The sequence below is a fragment of the Physeter macrocephalus genome, unplaced genomic scaffold (genome assembly GCF_002837175.3).
Source record: "Physeter macrocephalus isolate SW-GA unplaced genomic scaffold, ASM283717v5 random_687, whole genome shotgun sequence".
NCBI lineage: Eukaryota > Metazoa > Chordata > Mammalia > Artiodactyla > Physeteridae > Physeter > Physeter macrocephalus.
In genome coordinates, this window is record NW_021146016.1 from 1 (window position 1) to 24,098 (window position 24,098).

Below are 24,098 nucleotides of genomic sequence, written 5' to 3' on the forward strand. Positions count from 1 at the left end.
AAAGGAAGGAAATTCTGACACCTGCTACAATGTGAATGAGCCGTGAGGATGTTATGCTAAATGAAATAAGCCAGTCACAAAAAGACAAAGGCTGTATAATTGCACTTAGATGAGGTACCTGGAATAGTCAAATTCACAGGGAAAAAAAGCAGAATGGTGGTTGCCAGGGTCTGGGGGGAAGGGGAATGGGGAGTTGTTTAATGGGTACAGAGTTTCTATTTTGCAAGAGGAAATAGTCTAGAGATTGGTTGCACAACAATGTGAATATACTTAACGGTGTTGAACTGTATACTTAAAAGGGCTTAAGATGGTCAATTTTATGTTATGCGTGTTTTACCATACTTGTAAAAATGTTTTAATTAGAATAAATTTATCACAACACGAGAGCATGCACGCCAAGCGTGAGCCAAGTCCCTCTGGTAAACGCTGTAGGAGTTCAGAGGAGAAAGAGACTGTTTGGAGGTAGGATGATCAGGGATGGCTTCCTGGAAGAAGTGGGCCTTGAGCAAGATGCAATTCAAATGCGGGGGCAGAGGATGTTGTGGGCAAAGTTTTGGAAATAGAAACGAGATTGGTGTTTTCTTCACTGTGATACAAATAGATTGGACAGAAATGAGTACTTTTGGAGGGAATCGGGCAAAAGTGAGGTTGGATAGGAGCTAGATTCAAAGAGTGGCCTTAAATACCAGACTGACATATATAACTTGATACCATTTAGGAGATTATTATAATAATTCATAGGTGAGATAACGAGGGTCTGAAATAATAATGAACACATAGAACATTCGCTTTGTGCCAGACACTTGCTCTAAGCACCTTATGCAGGTCAATATTAGTTCATTAAATCCTCAGAGCAGGGCTTCCCTGGTGGCGCAGTGGTTGAGCGTCCGCCTGCCGATTCAGGGGACGCGGGTTCGTGCCCCGGTCCGGGGGGATCCTTCGTGCCGCGGAGCGGCTGGGCCCGTGAGCCGTGGCCGCTGAGCCTGCGCGCCCGGAGCCTGCGCTCCGCAACGGGAGAGGCCACAGCAGTGGGAGGCCCGCGTACCGCAAAAAAAAAAAAAAAAAAAAATCCTCAGAACAGCCCTGTGACGTGGCGTGGTCATCATCCCCGTTTTGCAGCCGAGGAAACTGAGGTACAGAGAGGTCAAGTGACTTGCCAGAGATTATATAAGAAGGATGGCAATGTTAACTGACAGATTTAAGAAATCCAGGGGGGATCCAGAATGGTTGCAAAGTTTTTTAGAATGAGTGACTAGACCCTTGAGAAGGTTAGGAAGGTTTTAGAGAAGGAAGAAACTAAATTTAATAATAAGTTTAATAAATAAAGAATCCAATTTAAGGCAGGAGTTCGATTCATCAATCTAGTCCATCACTTTATAGAGGAGAACACTGAGGCTCTGAGGCTCTGAGAAGTTATACAGTTTGTCCAAGAGCATCTCTCTGGGATGGATCCATGTTAAGTGGAAAGTATAATATGTGAGTGATAATAAAAATATTCTGTGGGAAACTGAAGAGGAGCTTGGGTACCACCTGGTCAGCTGATGGCTCTCCCCAGACTGCCTGGACAGCTCACGAGTTCACTAGAAGGATCATCGGCGAAGGGATGTACCCAGAGCACTGTACAGCCACACATTCGTGTGAAGTGTTCTTTTGATCATTATAATCCAATCATGTCCCACCTCGGAAGGCAGCATAGACGGGGCCTGTTCCAGAACCCTGTACATGCTGGTATGTGCATGGCTTCCCACTGGAACAGTTCAGAGCCCTTGGGAACTTAGATCTGTGTGGTAGAGTCAGACGTTTATAAAGAGGTTCTATTTGTCAGATCTAGGGAGGAATAAACGCTTAGAAGGACACATTGGAAAAAGAATCTGAGATAGAAAAAGAAAAGCTATTGAGTGAACAAAGTTCATTACAGGCTGAGAGAAAGTCAGTCTCAAATGTCGTGACCTCGGAGGGCCGGGATGGCACCAGTGACCCAGTGCAGGCTGTTTCTAACCCAAGACGCGCAGGGCTTGCCTAGCTCACATTGGCACTGAGGCCCGGTTTGTCCTGTAGAGCTTGACTGGGCTACAGGCTGCCTTTCTGGCCTCACTCCCAGCCCGATCCTGCAAAGCTCCACAGATGTTTACGACAAAGTAATTGGCAAATTGTAATCAGCAGATTCTGTAAACATCCCTTCAAAGTACATAACAGCATAAAGCTTTCTACCCAGCAACGTTCACCAAGTGAGTTTAAGAAAATGTAGTTCATTAATCACCATCGCGTCAAGGTGGGATATTGTCTTAGTTTGCAAGATCAGGAAATCACAGGCTGATGCCTTAAATGGTTTTAAATCTACCATACAGGGAATTAAAGTTTTGGTGCCTGAACCAATCAGGATAGACTAGGTTATGCTGTGGTGACAGACAACCACCAATGTCAAGGTTACTTAGCAACGAGGTTTATTTCTCACTCATGCTATGCGTCCGTCGGGTGGATGGGAGAGCTCTCTCTCGTTGATGGAGCAGCTACTGGCTGGGGCATTGCCAGTCACCATGACGGCGGAAGAAAGAGTGTACCTTTTAATGGGACTTAAGATTCAGGACTTCTAACCTCAACATCTTCTGGCATCTGTTACCTCCCGCTTCAATGCCTTTATTTCCCCATGTATATACTGTGGGTAATTAATGTAGGCTTTTCTTTACTGAGGGTGGTGCATAGGATCTATAATTACTGTTGTATGAAGTAATGGGACTAACCTTTTTTTATTTTTTGACCAAAGATATGCATCCAAACAGATCCTATCCTTGAAAAGAGTTAGGTTGAGATGATAAAGTTTATTTGAGGGATGCTGCTATCACTCAGATCCTTTTAGCTGCATTCAGTGTGTGCGTCCCCAAGATAATTTGGTTTTTTACTGTAGAAATTCCACTGTAAAAAGGATTGAGGTGACAGGCTAAATCATAGGGATGTGTCACCATGGAGAAGCCAAAAGTCAGTGTCAACAAGGCTCCTAAGGTGACATCCATTATTCTGGTGAATTTTTCAGCATGTCAAGTCAGTCCCCTAGCTCTGCAGTGCAGAAACCCGATTGTTCATCCTCGGGGCAAGACTCACATTAACCAAGTTCAAAGTACCTGATGTATAAATCAGTATTGATGTATAAAATGCCAGTGTTCTGGTTTCAAGTGAGCAATATAAACCCTACCCAGATAGGGCCCTCAGGGCTCATGATCCTTGACCTCTCACCCAGGAAGTAGAGTCAGTAGAGGTGGGGTGGCAGAAGGGTAGTACACGTGACCTGTGAGGCCAGTCTGACTTCATTCGGAAGCCTGGCTTTGCTGTGAGACAGCCTGCCTGATGTCATCAAGTCTCACATCATCACTGGCAGAGGAATGACAGTCTCTTATTTTAGAAGATAATGCAGCCATATAGGAGGCTGCTCAGCGGCATATGTGGGACATGGCAGTAATACCTCAGTAAGTTCTTTGGAAGGTATGAGATTGGAAGAAGGGGAGTTAAACAGGTAATGTGAGTGTTTCAAATGACTGGCTAAGGTCATGCCTCCATGTCTGCCAGAGAAGAAGCCTTACCGCTGGGACTCAAATATGTAAGGCCTATTGGCTAAGACTGCATTTGTTTCCCCAGCTCGTTTCCTTTTCCCAGACTCCCTTCCATCCGCCACCCCCCACACACCGGTCATTCACCCAGCCTCTTCTATGGAACAATTACTATATTTAGTCATGTGATAGATATACTATTATCCTGACCCTAACAGCAATTCCTTTCTCTTTCTGGGTAAATTTATGTATCGCTGGTCAATTCCACTGGGATGTTGTCTTTCAAGTTTAACTCTCAAAGAGAAGGAAATCTTATTCTGTCATTTCCAAGTTTAGGCTGGAAACCTCACCATCGCCCCTAAGAACCCACAAATAATGACTTTATAGTCATACCTCATTTTATAAAACCAGCTTGGTCCAATGTGCTCCTGACCTCTGCCACCTCTGTCACCAGTCATCTGACTTGTCTTCATGTGACCTGTGAAAAAATCAAGTCCGTTCTGAGTACAAGAAGACTTATCACCAGTGAGGATGCTTTTATACATGTGATAACAATCTTCAAAGGCAAACCCCAAAGATTTTCAAAAGGTTTAAAGAAATAGCAGATTATAGAAATGCTGTGACTGCTATGAAAGGAACGCAGACATTTGGATGGATAAGTTACAGTACATCACAGTGTAAAAATCAGCCATGTTACCTTACATTTGGTCACAACCTCTACATTAAATGCTTTGTATCTGGGCAGCCGGGTACCTTATGGGGATGGAGGTGAGGCCAGCAACACGACCATAGCAAACAGCCTGAGGCTTCAAGAGCCCCCTCACCTTGGATTGATACTTTGTCATTTATCAGTGATGCTCTGAGATGTGTCACATTTATTCCCCTGCCTTCCCCTGTGGTATTTATGAAGGAGGGTCTTACATACAATCTTGAATTCCCTAACGGTTACTTTTTCACTTTTTCACATTTTAGTGTGAACGGGAGTATAGAGTATTAGATGACGTTGATTTATCAAGATGGACTTTCCTGTTGATTTAATTATGTCTTCTAGGGGGAGGAAGCTCTGCCCTCGCTTCAAACCCACTCCCATCGTTTCTGGCAGTTTTCATTGGTAAATTGATGGTGATTGAGGCCCGGAGGCTGCCATCCTGGGAGCTCAGGATGAGGCAGCAAAGAGGGAACCATCTGCTTTGGCTTTTTAAAATGAACACTAGCTCTTACTCTATGCGCTGATGAAAGTTGAAAGTCCTATTGACAAGTACTATGTGCTGTGCATTTTTTTTTTTTTTTTTTTTTTTTTTTTTTTTGTGGTATGCGGGCCTCCCTCTGTTGTGGCCTCTCCCGTCGCGGAGCACAGGCTCCGGACGCGCAGGCTCAGCGGCCATGGCTCACGGGCCCAGCCGCTCCGCGGCATGCGGGATCCTCCCAGACCGGGGCGCGAACCCGGTTCCCCTGCATTGGCAGGCGGACGCGCAACCACTGCGCCACCAGGGAAGCCCAATGTGCTGTGCATTTTTGTATCTCCTGTAGGATTGGCTACTGCCCTACACATATTAGACAGTAAACGTTTGTTGAATTAAAAGGAAGTACACCCGTCTTAGTCTGCCCGGGCTGCCATTACAAAATACCACAGACTGGGGGGCTTAAACAAAAGACACTGATTTGGGGGACCTCCCTGGCTGTCCAGTGTTTAGGACTCCGCGCCTCCACCGCAGGGCGCATGGGTTCAGTCTCTGGTCAGGGAGCTAAGATCCCACGTGCCGTGCAGTGCAACCACAAAAAAAAAGAAGACACTGATTTTTTCTCACAGTTCTGGAGGCTGAAAGTTCGAGGTCTGGGTGCCAGCCTGGTCGGGCTCTATGAGGGCTCTCTTCCTGACTTGTAGATGGCAGCCTTCTCACTGTGTCCTCACCTGGTGGAGAGAAAGAACAAGCAAGCTCTCTGTGATCTCTTCTTATAAGGACACTAATCCCATCATGAGGGCCTGCCCACATGACCTCATCTAACCCTAATTACCTCTCAAAGGCCCCACCCTCCAAATACCATCACAGTGGAGGTTAGGGCTTCGACACATGAATTTGGGAGGAGGGGACACAGTGTAGTCCATAGTGGCACCAAAAAAAAAAGTGAAATAAGAAACTAAACTGTGGGCTTCCCTGGTGGCGCAGTGGTTGAGAGTCTGCCTGCTGACGCAGGGGACACGGGTTCATGCCCTGGTCTGGGAAGATCCCACATGCCACAGAGCGGCTGGGCCCGTGAGCCATGGCCGCTGAGCCTGCGCGTCCGGAGCCTGTGCTCCGCAACGGGAGAGGCCACAACAGTGAGAGGCCCGCGTACCGCAAAAGAAAAAAAAAAGAAAGAAACTAAACTGTGATGTAACCCTCTCTTTTTTTTTTTTTGCCACCTTCACCCATTTCACCCACCCCTACCCCCTCCTCTGGCAACCACCAGTTTGTTCTCTGTATCTATGAGGTATTTTTTAATTTTATTTTTTAGATTCCACGTATAAGTAAGACCATACGGTATTTGTCTTTCTCTGTCTGACTTATTTCACTTAGCAAAGTACCCGCAAGGTCTATCCATGTTGTTGTGAATGATAAGATTTCCTTCTTTTTATGGCTGAATAATATTCCATTGTGTATGTATACCACATCTTCTTTATCCATTCATCCACTGATGGACACTTCGCTTGCTTCCATGTCTAGACTTTTGTAAACAGTGCTGCAGTGAGTATGGGGGCGCACTTCTTTTCGAGTTAGTGTTTTGTTTTTTTTTTTAATTCATGTATTTTATTTTTGGCTGCGTTGGGTCTTTGTTGCTCTGCGCGGGCTTTTCTCTAGTTGCGGCGAGCGGGGGCTACTCTTTGTTGCCATGCGTGGGCTTCTTATTGCGGTGGCTTCTCTTGTTGCGGAGCACGGGCTCTAGGTGCACGGGCTTCAGTAGTTGTGGCTCACAGGTTCTACAGCGCAGGCTCAGTTGTTGTGGCTCATGGGCTCTAGAGCGCAGGCTCAGTAGTTGTGGCTCGTGGGCTCTAGAGCTCAGGCTCAGTAGTTGTGGCGCACGGGCTTGTGTGGGATCTTCCCGGACCAGGGCTCGAACCCGTGTCCCCTGCATTGGCATGTGGATTCTTAACTACTGTGCCACCAGGGAAGCCCCCGAGTTAGTGTTTTTATTTCTTTCGGATAAATACCCAGAAATGGAATTGCTCGATCATATGGTAGTTCTAAAACAGTCATATAATTCTTGATTTATTGCCTTATCCACCCTCTTAATAGAGAAAAGCAACAGAGTAACCACCAGAACAGGAAATATACTCCGGAAGGGTATCCTAACGTGCATCAATGCACACACATGTACGCGCACACTCACATTTTCTCTTCTCGAATCTGCTTCTGCTCTGAGCTCGGAGTATGCGTGGAACAGAACAGTCATTGTAAAGGCAGTGCATCGCAAATACCTGAACCAGGAGGCAATTTAGAAATAACTGTTGCCTTTTGGCCCCGTGTCTCCATCGGCAGCCTTTCCCTCCTCCCTGACCTCTGAGCCTGGTGGTCTGTGGTCATCTCAATAGTGATAGACCAGAGTGATTGATGTATTGACAATACAAACAGCCACAGTGATTTCACATCTAAGGCTCTGGCACACTCCTTGGGATAGGCAGAAAATTTTAGGAAAGAGTTCATGATTGAAAACATTCTTGAGTAAAACTGTTCTCCTTTGGAAAGGCAAAGTTTCAGTTTATTCTTTTTTTTTTTTTTTTTTTGTGGTACGCGGGCCTCCCTCTGTTGTGGCCTCTCCCATTGCGGAGCACAGGCTCCGGACGCGCAGGCTCAGCGGCCATGGCTCACGGGCCCAGCCGCTCCGCGGCATGTGGGATCCTCCCGGACCGGGGCGCGAACCCGGTTCCCCTGCATCGGCAGGTGGACGCGCAACCACTGCGCCACCGGGGAAGCCCCAGTTTATTCTTAAATACTATTCCCAAGGCCCTTTGGCCTTAATGTTAACACTTCTTGCAGGGAGGTACTTCTGTTGTTTGGATTTTAAATTATGGGAGCATAGAGTGGTCGAGGGCAGTCTCTGGAGCCGGGACTCAAATCACAGCCCCAACACTTACACAGAGATGCTCAATCTTTGGCCACCTGTTTCCTCTCCATACAATGGAGTTAATAATAGAACCATCTCACAGGGTTGTGATGAGGGTTAAAGAAGCTGGTGTTTGTAAAGTGCTTGGAACAGGACCTGGCACGTAGCAAATACTATATAAATGCATGTGAAAAATATATATAATCATATTCTACAACATATTAATTATAATATTAATATATTATAGTATTATATAACATATGTGTTATACAATATATATTTGATATACGTCATAACATATATTTACTACATATGTATGTGTACATATATATTTTTAATAAGACATCTTCCTGTCAATTCGCTGTAAAATGTTCTCCTGTGTGGGGAAGGAAGCCACAGGGTTTGACAGCTGTGTTTGACTGAGCAAGTACCATTTGTTGATAGAACAAACTACCAGGAAACAAGGCCGAAGATCTCAGTCCATTGATGGCCCTGTCCTCATTGTCTACTCCTTTGGGTTTTATAAAAATCATTTGTATGGATGTTCTTGAGCTTTGAGACATTCCTTCCAAAAAATTATGTAAACCTGAGATTGCATGTTTTAGGAGAAGTAATCTCTCATCACTTACCCTTTTTCCATCTTGTTCTGCCTCCAGCCCAAGCTTTTGGCCAAGGAACTGCTTGACCTCGTGGCATCTCACTTCAATCTGAAGGAGAAGGAATACTTTGGAATCGCCTTCACAGATGAGACGTAAGTGCCCCATGTGCTTGGAGAACCTGAAGGGAAAATACAGAACCTGAAGTCGTACCCTCTCTCAGCTGTCCACGGTGAAGGCAGCTGCAGGCCACTTGGGTCTTGTGGTTCAGGGTCAGTCCAAGTTCATCATCTGAATTTCAAAGTCCTTGTGATCATGCCTGGAACGGCCAAAGGATATAATTAGGGTGATGCTCATATTATGAAATTATGAGGTAAACCAGTTCTTGTAATCAAGCTGGTACGTGTTCAGAACTGAAATGTTTATTTTTTAAAAAGTGGATTTGTCTGGGTTTGTTTTCTATTAGAGTTAAATGAAAACTTCTGGAAATGAAACATTTCTCTCCAGTGTTGGAATAACAATAGCAGGAAGTCGATGCAATGATAAATTCAAAACGAAAAGTATCTGTGCAGTTTCACTGTCAACGCTGAAATATAATGTAAAATTCGAAAATTCAGATTGTTCATCTGTTGAAAAGTACATTTGCGTTCAGTGATCTTTACGTTTGGCTCTATACAGCGGTGTTTTGCAACACGAGGAAGGAATATCTTTACTAAAATTTCAATTTCCTTCTTAATAAACTGTTCGCAAAAGACTGCAGTGAACACCTGAGCGGATTCCTGGAAAAAAATAAGCTGTTCTAAGCAAATGTTTCACAATTTTCTTTCCTCTGTGTGTACACATACACACTCTCCCCCAAATGCTTCGAATTACAGAGGTGACTTCCTGCAATACTAATAGATCAGGCTTCGGTTAGTGGCTGGACAAGACAGCTCAGGGAGGCTATGCCCCATCAATCAGATGGAACCATCAAGGCAGGATGGGCTTGGAGCAAGGACAGGGGACATCCACGTTGGTCAGTAGGAGAGATGATCAGGTGTATCTGCCTGAGGACCCTCCGGGAGCTGCACGTGGACAGGGTGGCCGTAGCACTTATGATCTAAATCGGGACCCTGTGAGTAAAAGGGGGTGTAAATCGGTACTGTTGTGGGCAAACTGGACAGGTGGTCACCCTCTAAATTAGCAGCTTTTCAGGTGACGGTGTGATCGTGCAACAGCGTTGGGAGCAGAGTCACACCTGCCTCAAGAAAGCCAGGAGGGCGACTTCCCCGGCGGCCCAGCAGTTAAGACTCCGCGCTTCCACTGCAGGGGGCGCTGGTTCGATCCGTGGTCAGGGAACTAAGATCCCGCATGGCACGTGGTGCAGCCAAAAGCAAATTAAATTAAAAAAAAAAAAAAGAAAGCTTTTTTTCTTTCAGGTTACGCCCTGGCCCTGGAGCCAGGAGGAAGGCAGGAGTGGTTGCTTCTGGTCTAGAAGGTTCTCTGTGCCTGCGGGTGGGATCAAGTAACCGGGTCTGTGATCTGGAGGGCTGGGATGGGAAGGAGCCGGCAGAGTAATTTTAAAACATGCTTTAAGGCAAACATGCATCGAGAATAACTACTTCCACAAATGCAGATGTTTTCCACCCTTTCTCCTGAGAATCACTGTAAACTCCCTGGATTGCCACTCAGACGTTTTTTCACTAATTAGAAAGAAACCACAGTTTCAATTCATCACATTGTTCACATTTCCCAAGTACAGTTTCCTCTTCTAAAAGAGCCAGTGAACTCGAGAGGAGTCCCAACTAGACTTCGCTTTTGAATAAACAAGAGTCAGAGAATGAGCTTGTTGTCCTGGGCCAAGGAGCAAGAAGTATGCTTGCTGAAGGTTTTAGACCGCAGCCCTGTTGGCACCAGCCGGAAGGAAGTGAACGTCAGGGAGAAAGTGGCTCTTCTCCCGGGAGAGATGCAAGCAGGAAAAAAAACCACACAGCACCGTCTGCCTGTCCCACCGAATGGAGCCTGTCTGCTCCGGGTCTTTCTTGGCGCTTCTGGTTCCCTGGGCCGGCGGGGAAGGCTTGTGTGTGTCGGGGGTGGAGGGCAGAGAGAGAGAGTCCAGGCTGGAGGGAAGGGTCCCTCCCCCTGGCCTGGTGGAGCTGGCAGCTGGAGGGCCCTCTGGGGGGCAGTGATGAGGAGGATATGAACCACCTTCTGGCACCGTCCAGGGGAAGAGTGGCCACCACCAACCTCTTCACCCCGAGCCTGGGCGGGAGCGTTCCTCTGGGGACTCTAGGAGTGGCAGGCGGCCAGCCGAGATCAGTGGACAGGGCTTTGCAGCTGGCAGACGGTTCCTGGAAAAGAGGTGGCAGATGGGCCTGACTCACCGGGAGATGGTGAGTGTCAGGGACCCCGAGGAAATCAGGAACCAGGCCTCCAAGGGACTAGGCTGAGGAGACAGAACAAAGAGGAGACGGGGATGGCGGTGACTCAGGACGTAGTCAGTCATGGGCTGACCACACCTGGCGTTGGCTGGTGGCCTCTTTGGTCATCTGACCTTTTCTCCTTTTCCTGCTGGGAAAGGAATGAATGAAAGCTGTCACCACAGAACGGTGCCTGTTCGGGGGGGAGGCTTGGTCTAGGCTGGTGATCACAGGGCAGTAACCACTAGGCTTGCCCTGTGGCCCCGCCCCCCAGCCCACTGGGCACCACTAGACACTAACGCAAGGTCATTTAATAACTGTTTTCAAATTGTGCAGGTGTATTGTGGTGTGTGTGTGTGTGTGCGCACACACGCGTGTGATTTCTGCAGGTGCTACGCTGCGTATTTTATAATAAAATGCATGGAACTTTCATCCTTTATTGCGACCCATGGTGTACTCCATGCATCTGCCTTTTTTCCTAATGCAAATCAAAACAAGACTAACTTAGAAAGTGCTATAAACTATAAAATACTGCACCAGTGTTAGGTATTCCCAGCAGTGTTATAATTCCTCATAGTAGAATATATGGCACGTAGGCCATATGTGTCATACGTCAGTGAGTCTTTCAATATGAACTGCTGTGGATGACATTTTGTAGGATCTGGACGGGCCTGGAGAAAAGAAATATAGAGCAGAATATAGACAAAATTGGAAGATTCTCTAAGTAGGTAGGGGTGTCCTCACCCCTAAGTTGTATTCATTAATAGTGTGTCCAAGGCCACAATGCAAGACTCAGTGCCCAGAGGTGTTTCCTATTGTTAGTTAATCAACAATTGTGTGGGATTAATACTAGCTCCGCCTTCTCTTTCTTCATTCAATTTTTAAAACTTTTTATTTTGAAATAATTAGATTTACAGAACAAAGATAGTACAGAGTTCTCCTATACCCCTCACCCAGCTTCCCCTAATGTTAATATCCTACACACCATGTGATAATTATCAAAACTAAGAAATTAACATTGGTACTATATTAATAACTGAACTACAGACTTTATTCAGATTTCATCAGTTTCCCATGAATGTCTTTTTCTATTCCTGGATTCAAGTGCATTTAGCCCCTTTTATTTTTAATAATTCTGCACAAATAAAAAGAGATATACGGGCGTACCTCATTTTATTATGCTTTCCTTTATTGTACTTCACAGATACTGTGTTTTTTACAAATTGAAGGTCTGTGGCAACCCTGCATCGAGCAAGTCTGTCGGTGCCATTTTTCTAACATCATTTGCTCATTTCGTGTCTCTGTGTCACGTTTTGGTAATTCTCACAGTACTTCAAACTTTTTCATTATTACTGTATTTGTTATGGTTTTCTGTGATCAGTGATCTTTGGTGTCACTTTTGCAAAAAGATTACAACTTGTGGAAGGCTCAGATGATAGTTAGCACTTTCTAGCCATAAAGTATATTTAATTAAGGTATGTACCTTGTTTTCTTAGACATAATGCTATTGCACACTTAATAGACTGCGGTACAGTGTAAACATCACTTTTATGTGCACTAGGAGACCAAAAAATTAGAGTGAGTCACTTTATTGCGACATTCACTTTATTTGGGTGGTCTGGAAGCAAACCCCCAGTATCTCTGCGGTGTGTCTGTAGATGATCATCTGTGAATATCTGAATTGTGGTGATACATGCAAACAATGACATTTTGGTGGTCTTTAAAACATTCTGAGGCCAAGTAAGAGCCTAGTATAAATTTGATCTTAAAATAATTATTAATGTTTTGCTATGGACATGATTCTCAGCCTTGACCCCACATTGAAGTCACCTAGGACACCTTATCAAATGCCGGTGCCTGGGCCCTACCCTCAGAAATTCTGATTTCCTTGGTCTGAGTGTGGCCTGAGCATCGAGATGTTTGAAAGCTCCCCAAATGATTCTCAAATGCAGCCAAGTTTGAAAACCCCTGTTCTAGAGAAAGGGTAATTTTTTTTTGTTATTTTTTTTGTTTTTTATTTTTTAACATCTTTATTGGAGTATAATTGCTTTACAATGGTGTGTTAGTTTCTGCTTTACAACAAAGTGAATCAGTTATACATATGCATATGTTCCCATATCCCCTCCCTCTTGTGTCTCCCTCCCTCCCACCCTGCCTACCCCACCCCTCTAGGTGGTCACAAAGCACCGAGCTGATCTCCCTGTGCTATGCGGCTGCTTCCCACTAGCTATCCACCCTACGTTTGGTAGTGTACATATGTCCATGCCACTCTCTCACTTTTTTCTTAGATTCCGTATATATGTGTCAGCATACAGTATTTGTTTTTCTCTTTCTGACTTCACTCTGTATGACCGACTCTAGGTCCATCCACCTCACTACAAGACCAAAAGACAACCCTCAGAACAGGAGACAAAGGGTAATGTTGGTGTCAGTTACCTCTGCTCCCTCCTTCCAGATGCAGGAGGAGAAGCTGAGTTCACTAGAACTTTGAACGTTTGGGACCCATCAGGACACACACCAGGAACCTGCAAAGTTATAAACTCTCCCCCACTCCAGACTCTGGAAACCTGTTTGCAAACCAACTCAGAAGTTCAGATTTCATGTTTCCTTGAGTGCAAATAGAGTAATCAAGATTTTCATTTATCAAACATTGGTGTCCATCATTTAAGGAAAGTTATTTTTACATGTTCTTTTCGAAATATTTCCACTGCTGTTTCAACAACCAAGTTGATTTTTTTTTTTTCAGAATTCATGGTTCTGATTGTACAGTTTAAATCCATACAGCCCTATTCTTGGTTATATGATCTAGTCTCAGTCATAATTTTTATTTCCTCTGTTTTGGTGTCTTTACAAAAAACTATATTGAGGTGTAACTGACATACTAAGCTACACATATTTAAAGTGTGCAATTCCAGGAGTTTAGACGTAGACAAACACCTGTAACACCCAAGTTTTTAATTTTATATTGGACTATAGTTGATTTACAATGTTGTGTTAGTTTCAGGTGTACAGCAAGGTGATTCAGTTACACGTATAGATGTATCTATTCTGTTTCAAATTCTTTTCCCATTTAGGTTCTTACAGAATATTGACTCGTGCAAACACCTGTAACACCCAAGTTTTTAATTTTTAAAATTAAAAAAAATTGTTGACAGAGAATCCCGTCATCAAAAGCAATAACTAAACAACTTTTAGACTATTCGGCAGAAGCTGTCAAACACACCCCAAGCTGACGTCATGATTATGTAAAATATTTAAATTTGGATCTCTTCTTGTGAATGTTAAGGATTGTTTGTCAAATGCTGTAAATGAGTATCCATGTAAAAATACATTAAGAAGTACTTAGGGGCTTCCCTGGTGGCGCAGTGGTTGCGCGTCCGCCTGCCGATGCAGGGGACACGGGTTCGCGCCCCGGTCCGGGAGGAAAAAAAAGAAGTACTTAGGAAGTTGAGGGAAAAGGAGGTTAAGAAACTCAGTTAGCCACTATTGCACGTTTTCAAAGCCACATACAGTTAGAATGTATTTTCACATACCAATTAAAAAAATGAGCAGTTCTTAACCTCTTAGTTAATCACCGACCCCTGTGAAATTTCAGTTACATTCCCTCACCTCCACAAATGTTTACGCACAAAATAATTAGTGCTTACATTTTAGAGGATTCACAGATACTCTGAAGACAGAATCTAAGTTTAAGAACCAATTAAGGCTTTTTTTTTTTTTTTAACACCATGTATGTCTTAATTAATTGAGTCGTGGATAGGTAGTGTTTAGGGAGTGTGATTTATCTGGATAATTAAGGTCCAAAATGCCCCCAACACACTGGAAATACATGCGTAGACCCGATGCCAGGACAATGGGGAGAATCCTCTGTCCCACAGTGTCCTTGGGTCCTGCATCCCAGGACTGGCATTGACGGAGACGTCGGAAAAGGGTCTAGTTGATAAGCATTTCCCGGTCAGAAGCTGACGCACAACTTAAAAAATAAAGTAGAAAAGCCATTTTCCAACCGCAGAAGAAACCTCCACAAGACGCAGCCCCGGGAATGTCATTTATTTAGAAATAGGTTTGGGATCTCCATCCATTAAATGCTCTGTACCATGAGACTAAGGAGAAAATCAATGGCGACAACCTCCGTGCCTGGGTTGTAATAGCTGCTTCTGGGAGCGCAGCATTCAGCGTTCGTTACCCCCTCGGAGGCGGCCTGCGTAGACCCTCAGGTGCCGCGGAAAACAGCAGAAACTGCTGTTCAGTAACTGGAAAGGGGCTTTAGCAGAACTCTTCCTGTGTGCAGCTAAGAGAAATAAAAGAGAATGAGGCAACCAGAGGGGGCCTTAGAGACCCTGGCTTTCTCCTGACCTTTTCCTTCCCAAAGCGAGTGGCACGGGGGCACTCGGATCCTGGACGAGGTGAATTCTCATCGAATATGGAGATTGTTTAGTTAAGGCAGGAGCGGTGTCTATACTCGGAGGGCACTCATGGCACCAACAGCAATATTGATCTGTGGGGCTTATCTGAGACCCATGTATTCACTTCTTAGCAAATGTTTATTTAGCATCCACTGTTAAGCCTGGAGATACAGAAGTAACTGGCCTTTGACCCCTTGGAGAGCTTGTATTTTTAGTTCAGGAGGTAAATATTAAGATAGAGTGTAGAAGGCACTAGAAAAGAAAATTTGGAATAGCCTTCAGAGGACATAGTGGAGCAAACAATTCCTCCATATAATAAAAACTTAAAGGCATAAATTCAGATGGACCAAAGAGCCCATGATTTAGTCATCCGGGCTCCTCAGTCCATTCCTTACCTTTATCTGTGTGCGTGCGTCACTCTTGCAGGCTCTCTCTCTCTCACACTCATACACTCAGCATATCAATACTTGAAAGCCATTATTTGAGGGATTCTAGCTAAATCGGTATCCCTGAGCTGTCCTTGCCGAGCACACGTACTTCTGATTCAAAGACACTGAAGAGCAAAATCTTCTTCCTTTTGAAAAACCCCCCACCCCCTCTCTCCATCCAGTGACATCTGTAAGAATTTCATCCTCTTGTTTAGACTTTCTTTGGAAGTTCATTCCATACAAATCAGCTGTCTAAAGGCACAGAGTCTCATTCTCCCCTGGGGTCCAAAAAGTGATGGGTTCAGATAGACTTATCACACACCTCCACCCTCCACTGACTTTCTGCGAAGAAAGCTCTCCTTAAGGCCATCTCTATTGAAGGTGCCAATGCTTGGACCAAAAATCTATTTGTATTATATGTAGAAGCTAAAAGCAATCTGTTAAATAAATGCATCCAATTTCTGTTGCCTGGAAGCAACTGCATATTTATTACTGACCTAACAGTTTGACCTATGGCCACCATAAACCAAATGGGGAGGTGTTATCTCGCTCAGCCTTAAAGATAGTTATCAGTCAAGCAATAACAAAAATACCCTGAGGGTCTGCTGGGACTTTTTTTTTTTTTTGCTTTGTTATTGGCAAATGCGCTGATGTGCATATTCTCAAATGAAAGATCAATGAGATAATGAAATCCAAGCTATCGGGGATCTCTTAGTTAAACTGTATAGAGAAAATGCTTCTTTTAGTCTTTGCTTCCCATCCCACCCTAGCTTAAAGGAAAAAAAAAAGAAAAAAGAGGTTTGAGGGAGAGACCTGATGTCAGGAACGTGAGGTGTTACATATGAAAGAAAAAAATCCCAGACAGCGAGGAATCCTTGATACTGTTGGGTGTAGGAGATGTGACTTTGAACCCAACGCAATCAGCAGAAAATATTTTAACAAGTGGAAAGCGGTGGCCTCAGAACTGGGGTTTTTAATCCATCTCTTAGCTTTTGCCTAAATATTGGGCAGTTATCCTAAGGGACCTGGGGTGGGTCACTGGTCCTTCAGTCTTTCCCTTTCTAGCACCTTCAGTGGAGAGATTTTTTTACAGGTTCATAAAGTGGAAGGAGCGACTTCCTTCCACCTGAGGGTCCCGGGACTCCAGCTGCAGGAAGCCCACCTCCCCGCAGATATTGGAACCCTGCCTGTTTGTGTGTGTGTGTGTGTGTGTGTGTGTGTGTGTGTGTGTGTGTGTGAGATGCCATGCCATCCCTCACAGAACTGGGGTTGAGGAATCCAAGTAGGGGACGTGGGGGAAGGAGATTCATTTTTCTTCCAAGGCCAACTATTCGGTTTAGGGGGAGTTCTGGCCTCCTTGTTCTTTCTGTTTTTTGACCATTTTCTTACTTTCTAGTCATTTCATGGCTTGATCAGTGCTAAACCAATATATGGTTGGGAACCAAGGAATTCGCCCCTAGAGTGCTGTCCTTTTAGTGTAGTTTAGTGTAGGGAATGAAATCACCTAGGGAGGGGGGATCCATCTACCTATTTGTCCTCTGATAACGTGGATGAAGAAGATGGGCAGTGAGCAAACCCAGTAGAGTGGTATCCAAGTGATGCGCGTGTCTGTGTCTCTTCAAGCAAAAGGTCCCCGTTTTCACGTTCTCCACCAAGTGAATTATGGCCCCCAGAAGCCAAGTCAAACCCCCAGTGGTCTGAGTGGTCAGAAATGCTGTGCCCTTGGGGTGGGGTGAGGAATTCTCAAGCCTGGCCCATTGACTGCTCTTGAGAACACAGGTAAAACATTCCATCTCTCGGTTCCTCCTTATTCCTTGAGTTTGGGACCAGCGGGAAACCACCGTGCGCCATTCTAGTCTGTGTTTCTTCAGAGGATCCTTAAGAGGTTATCTCACCAGACTCTTTATCAAGAATCATTGCAAGGCAAAAGATTAAAATTTAAATCTGCGTGGTCATTGAATGGATTTCTGTTCCGAGTTTTTGCACATCCTGTATTTATTTGGCATCATGCATTACAGGGCCAGACTAACAGCCAAAGCTGTTTCCATCCCCCCTGTGACCCGAGGCCACAAGTCTGAATCACTTCCTTTATGTAACGCTCACATCCCAAACCAACATTCTCCCTGTCCTTGATCACCCCGGGGGGCCAGTTACCAGAGAACCAGGGACAGCTCTTAAGCCTCAGAGTCCGCCAGGATTGTTCAGACTAGCCAATCCTAAGCTGTTCCCCCTGCCTTTTCCACAAAAACGCTAAAAAAGTCTCTGGCCTATGTCTTCCCCATATTCCCTTCTGCCTTATGACCAACACTGGTGTTTCCTCTCATGGCCCTGCATGCTGTAGGTGCCTCTCGTTTCCAGGAAACTCTGAGGAACGTTAAACTTTTCCCTCAGTGGCATTGACCTCTCTGTGTTGTCACTCAGTCGCTTTTATAAATTAAGATCAGGGCACAAATCATCTGCTTTTGGAGGTAGTCATCCGATCAATGAGCAAGTACTTTTTGAGTCCGTAGTATTTGCCAAGTGCTAAGATCTGGGGATGATCTTTTTTTTTTTTTAATGTTGAAAACGTACAACTTAGTTGGAGCGACAGGTTATGTTTTTTAAATAACTAATTGCACAAGGCAGTGCTAAATGCCTTGCAGATGACGCAAACCAGAAGCTCTGGAGATGTTTGAAAGAAACCCCAGACGTAGGCAGTCAGGGAAGACTTCACTAAAAGTAAGACTTGAACTCAGCCTTGAACAATGGCTATCATTCAGATAAAGAGGATGGAGAGGCTGTTCCAATGAGGAGAAACCGCATGATCAAAGTCCTGGGGTGAGCGTGCATATGGCGGGTTTGCAAGAGGCTGAGCACAGAGAGAGGATCCTGGGAGATACGGGACATCTTCAGAGGCTGGAAAGGAGGAGCTATGGCTTATTACTCCCTGATAATGAGGTCTGTTTGTCTTACCTTCCAATTAATCAAAACTGCACATGCTGTTACCTTATAGGGTAGATCTCTCTGTGGTTTTCAGATATAAAAAGTCTGTTGAGGAAAAGCGTGTACACAGAATAAGTTCCATAGACGTCGGGAAGTGCAGCAGCAGAGGTGTGCCTGGGATGGGTGCCGTGTGAGTCCAGAGGAGGACCCACAGCCCAGGCTGGTGTGTGGTGTGAGGGAAGGGGTGTCGGGGAAGGTTTCCTGGAGGAGACGTAGGAGAGCTGGGTGTTGAAGGATGGGCCAGACTTCGCTGTGCCGTGAAGGAGAGGAAAGGCATTCCAGACAGAGGGAACGGCATGAGGTAAGGTGCAGAGGTTTGAAACAACATGATCCCCGAGGGGCATTGTCAGCATTCAGGTGTGACCAGAGGCAACAGTGGCCTCCAGGCCCTCTGTTTCCAGATCCCATGTCCCATTGGACGAGAATTTATCCCACCTTTCTGGAAGATGTTGGTCCAGTCGTTTTGCTTAGAAAACTTCTTTTTTCATTCTTTGTTTACCCTGACTATACTCAGAGGAGAGTCACCAAGCATGAAACATAAAGTTAATAGAAAAAAATTTTTGTCTAGGTGAAAATTCTTGGAGGAGAAAGAGGCCAGCTTCCTCAGGCGGACACTCTTCCAAAGCAGCTCTCATCCTCACCCCTAGAGCCACAGGGGTAGGCTTAATTGAAGAAGGGATTTGCTTTTTTGTGCAAAGGGTGCAGTTTGAATGACATCTCAGAATGGAGATGGAAGCCTCTAGCGTGTGCTCTAGCTTTCCTTTTTTGGAGGCTTCGAGGAGCAAACATTTTAACACAATGACGCAACAGCTTTTGTTTAGTAAGTGCCAGCCTTTCACACGGGTATATACGTTATAAACATCAGTGTTACTCAGCATCAGGCCCTGAGGAGGTGTTGTGCAGTTGTGTCTGTTCAGCATGAGCTTCCTAAGTCAAGGCGGTTATTGGACTCTGAGACCTCCAGGATGATGGACCGAGACTGGGGAAGGAGAGGAGAGGAAAAGGACAAGGGTAGACTCCTCTGCTCATACTTGTTCTGTGATCCTGCCTTGCTCTTCAAAGACCAACCTCCTCAACTTGACTCCAAGGCCTTGGTCACCACTCTCCAGCCTCATCCCCTTCTACTCTCATGACACCAAGGTTTCTTCCCACCTCAGGGCGTTTGCACATGCTGGCCCCTCTGCTTGGAAAGTGGTTTCCCCTTCCTCTTTGCTTTCCTCCTGTCATTCTTCAAATCTCAATCCAACGCCAAGCAGTACTTCTCAGACCTCAGGACTAGATCAGGTTCTTATAGGTTCTCATAACTCATCGTCCTAATACTATTAGTAATTACATAATTGTGGACATAGTTGCTGAGTGTCTGTCTCCTAACAAGAATATAAGCATCAGGGGACTAGGGACTGTGTTGATTTCACTTACTGCTACATCTCCAGACCCTTATTTGAAGAAGGTGGTCAATTAATATTTATGGAAGGAGGCAGGGAGAGAGGGAGGGAAGGAAGAAATAAATGCAGAAGTGACCCCATTTATATATCATCAAATATTTCCGTGGTTCACTTTAAAAAAGCTTTAATGAGGTAAAGCTGACATGCAGTAAACTACATAAAGTGTACAATTTCATAAGTATTGACATATGTCTACACCCATGAAACCATCACCACCATCAAGATAATGAACATCTCTATCACAACCAAAAGTTTCCTCGTCCTCCCTGTGTTTCCCCCCCATCACCCACCCCCAGGCAACCACCAATCTGCTTTCTGTCACTGCAGATTAGTTTGTACTTTCTAAAGTTTTCTATAAGCGGAATCATACGGTCTGTGTTCTCTATTGTCGGGCTTCTTTCACTCAGCATAATTATTTTGAGATTCATCTTTGTTGCTGTGTGTATTAACAGCTCATTGTTAGGGTGGGAGGGAGGGAGACGCAAGAGGGAAGAGGTATGGGAACATGTGTATATGTATAACTGATTCACTTTGTTACACAGCAGAAACTAACACACCATTGTAAAGCAATTATACTCCGATAAAGATGTTTAAAAAAAAAAAAAGCTCATTGTCTTTACCACTGGGTAGTATTCCATTCTATAACTATATCATAATTGGTCCATTCCCCCGTTGGTAAAAATTGGGGTTGTTTCCCGTTTGGAGCTATTACAGATAAAGTGAACATCTGCGTGTAAAAGTCTTTGCGTGGACACCTGCTTTCATTTCTCCTGGGTAAATACCTAGGAGTGGAGTGGCTGGGTGGTACGGTCGGTGTACACTTCATTTTTAAAGAAACTGTCTCTGATTCACTTTGCACCCCATCTGCTTCCAGCAAGATGTTGTGAGGATTGCTAACATGTTTCTAAAGTGTGTTTGGAGGCCTTCAGGAGAAAAGGCAGTCAGGAGTGTGGTGGTTAGGGAATTCAGGACAAGAAAGAGAGTCTGATTGCCTTTTCATTTTAGTGCCATTGAGGAAATGGACGGGGGTCTCAGACCCCCGACTTTGAGGGTCATGCAGTCTTTCCCGCTGACGCAGTATTCCCCCGATAATTCCCTTGGGTTCTGCAAATACTGAGCACTTAATAGTGAGGCAGAGGGCCACGTTTGTCTGTGGTCTGGTTTGGCAGCACATATACCTTCGTCCCAAGAAACTCCGGCAAAACCCAAAGCCCTAACCCATTGGTCTCTCTTTTCCTCAGGGGACACTTAAACTGGCTTCAACTAGATCGAAGAGTCTTGGAACACGACTTCCCCAAAAAGTCGGGACCAGTGGTTTTATACTTTTGTGTCAGGTATGTACATTGGGTATCCATCCTTTCCCTTTTTTTTTTCCCCCCTCCTTTGTCAGAAAAGTCTGGGAGGGTAGAGCGATCAAAGAAAAGGGAAGTCAGGTTTGTCTTGCTTCATTGCCAGGAATAGAGGTTGTGGTATAGCTTCATTCCCGGCAGATGTAAACACAGGGCGTGAGTGTGTAAGGCATGTCGGCGTGTGTGCGTGGACACACGTGTTTGTGCTCTGACAACAGGATGCTTGTGTGGAATGAAAATAAAACTCTTTTTTTTTTTTTTTGCTTTTTTGCGGGGGAAGGAGGGCCTATATCTCAAAGGAAACTAAGTCTCTGAGAATAACACAAATCCGTGGTTTCTTTTGGTGGCCTTCGAAGCTACATAGCAAAAGTCTGCGTATTCTTTCCTCTGTCACAAGTGCTGCTTGGTCTCTTGAAACTTGCCTGTTTTATCCCAGATAGGAATAGTTGAAACCCAGCAGCAAACCACGGATTAACGCATTTCCCACTAAGGGAGGCTATGGTGTAATATATATCAGAAACAATAGTCATTTTCTGTTCATTAACGTACTGTAAGAAGTTTTATTTCGTGACTGCAGGTAACCGTATGATTCTTATAGTTAATATTTGCAATAGTCTTATGAAGTCAACCAGGCTGACCCCTTGGGTTTGCAAAAGGTTGTGTGAAGCCAGAGGGGGATCATGTCGTGGGTTCAAGGGCAAAGTACAGATCGTGCGTAGCAAAGCCAGAATCTGAGCCCCCAGATCTAGCGGCTCCCTGAGCACCCAGTCTGTGGAGCCACCAGGCTGTTTCTGTCTACACAGCTGCAGAGGTACTTGGGTTCAAATGTCTCAGCCTTCCAATGGACACTAACCCTTCCACTCAGTGCACAGACCCAGCACTTTTTAAAAATGTGAACAGAAATTCAGGAGCAGGACACCAATGCTTCACAATTCGGTTCCTCCTCAAAAGGACAGCCAAGAATACAGCTTTAAGCGTAGCCGTCCTGATACGGCGAAAGGCAAAAATCAGAGGTAAAGGGTCCCTTTCACAGGCGGGAGTATGTGTCACTATCTCAGCTGGCTGAGTAAATTTAAACTTGCATTTCCTCCCTTTTGGATTTGTTTAACAGCTGCAAACATATCAGAGCTAATCTTCGCCATTTCTATCCCTGATGGGCGTGATGTCAGTGTCGTCTTCTCTTTAATGGCGACTACTTTTTCTCAGATAAATGGAAAAGTCATCCTATGCGGCAGATAGTAACAGTGGCACCGGGAGGGGTGGCGGCATCAGGGGAGACTCGATTGCATTTAAGCAGGTCATTAACCCACAGCGGGAGATAGGTGCGTACACTTGCCGTGGATCAGGCCCCCTCCTTCGTGATGCTTTTTGCGAACATCAGCCAAGAAGATAAAACACTGGGCTGGTTGCATATTAGCTGTTTTTTTTCTCAAGTGTCTGTTATGAGTTGAGTTATTTGTGGGTTTGGGGAACAAGCCTTGGAGAAAAGCTAGGAACGCCGTGAGATTGCTGGGTTGAAGTGTTTGTGGCCGAGGTTCTGCGTGCAGATGGGTCCAGATCACTCCAGTCCAACGTCTCTCCATGGAACCAGATACACAGAGAACTGCCAGGGTAGAACCAGCCTAACAGGAGAACTGGGGACGAGGTGGCTGAAGACCCAGGGACGTGCGTTTTCCTAGTTGGCCAAACGGGCACCTCCCCAAATGCTCGTTAGGAAAAGCTCTCCGAATTCACATTTAGGGATGGACCTCTCACAGAAATACAAGGCAGAGCTTTCTCTAGCTCATCCTGCAAGCGGATCTTTCTGGAGAGCCCCAGGTTTCTATTTCCAGTGACCTCTTGGCCACCTGCGTACATCAAACTCAACAGGTCCAAAGCCAAATTCATCATCTTCGCAGCCACCCCCCGCCTCCCCAAACCTGTGGTTCCATCAAATCTGACATCGTTATCCATTCAGTTATACAGGCTTAAATCTTAAAATCTGTCCCCCTTTCCTCTCCCTCAAATTCTCACGGGCATTAATTCTCTGCTGCTACGTACGAAATCTCTCTCTGCCCTGCCCCCTCCTCTTTATTACGTGAACTCAGGCCCTCATCTTCTGTCACCTGAATTTTTATGACCGCCTCCCGGCGTGGGTGTCTCCCCGGCACTGGCCACGAAAGATCCTGGTTCCCGGAACCCCTGCTCTCCCGAGTCCCCACTTTGCAGCCGGCTGAACAGCATGGTATCAAGATACTGATAATTTGTCTTCTCCCAGAGAGGAAGCGGGTTCTCCCACAGGGGTGAATTCCGCACTTTTACCTTGATTTTCAGCCTGGGAAGAATTCCCAATTTATAACTCGGTGCCTTTCTGAGGATGCCTATAGGCTATTTTCTACAACGGAGTGGTATGACAGATTATCTTCATAAAAGACCCAGACCTTGGAGTATGCTGGAGTCTCCAAAAGAGCTTCTGACAGAGCTTCTCCCTGTGCGTACACGCTGACCTTTCCAAACAAGAACCCAGCTGTCCATCACCCGTGCATCCCCGAAGCAGACTGACTCTCCAGCCCCTCCTTGCCTTTCTCCTTTCCTTTAAATATCTGTATGTTACATCTATATAACACGTGTACAGTTATATAGGAGAATAAAAGCAAAATAGAACCACTTGATAAAGGAGACCGTGGAAAAGATCAGCTGCCTTAAGCCAAGATTTAAGAATTCACGGAGTGGACTCTTAACCCTGTGTCACCGAGGATCTGCGTTTGGGCTGCCACCCAGCATAGCCTGTTACTTGGCATTTATATATTCTTTCGCTGCGATGCATACTCGAAACACCTGTGAGAGTGAGGGCAGAATTATGGCCTCCATTCAGCCAATTAGGAAAAA

General features: G+C 45.2%; 1 protein-coding gene across 3 annotated transcripts in view; it reads left to right on the forward strand.

Moving 5' to 3' along the window:
* The first annotated feature begins 8,278 nt into the window (after positions 1-8,278).
* Positions 8,279-24,098, forward strand: part of LOC114485209 (FERM domain-containing protein 4A-like) — a 38,773-nt gene continuing 22,953 nt past the window's right edge. For 2 of the 3 annotated variants that reach the window (XM_028486203.1, XM_055083276.1), the window contains exons 1-2: positions 18,330-18,391; positions 21,123-21,215. In XM_028486203.1, the coding sequence (XP_028342004.1) occupies positions 18,366-18,391; positions 21,123-21,215 (119 nt within the window). In that variant the 5' untranslated portion in view covers positions 18,330-18,365. Of the gene's footprint in view, positions 8,377-18,329; positions 18,392-21,122; positions 21,216-24,098 lie in introns of those variants that run through there. The other variant, XR_008616771.1, reaches the window with a different exon arrangement.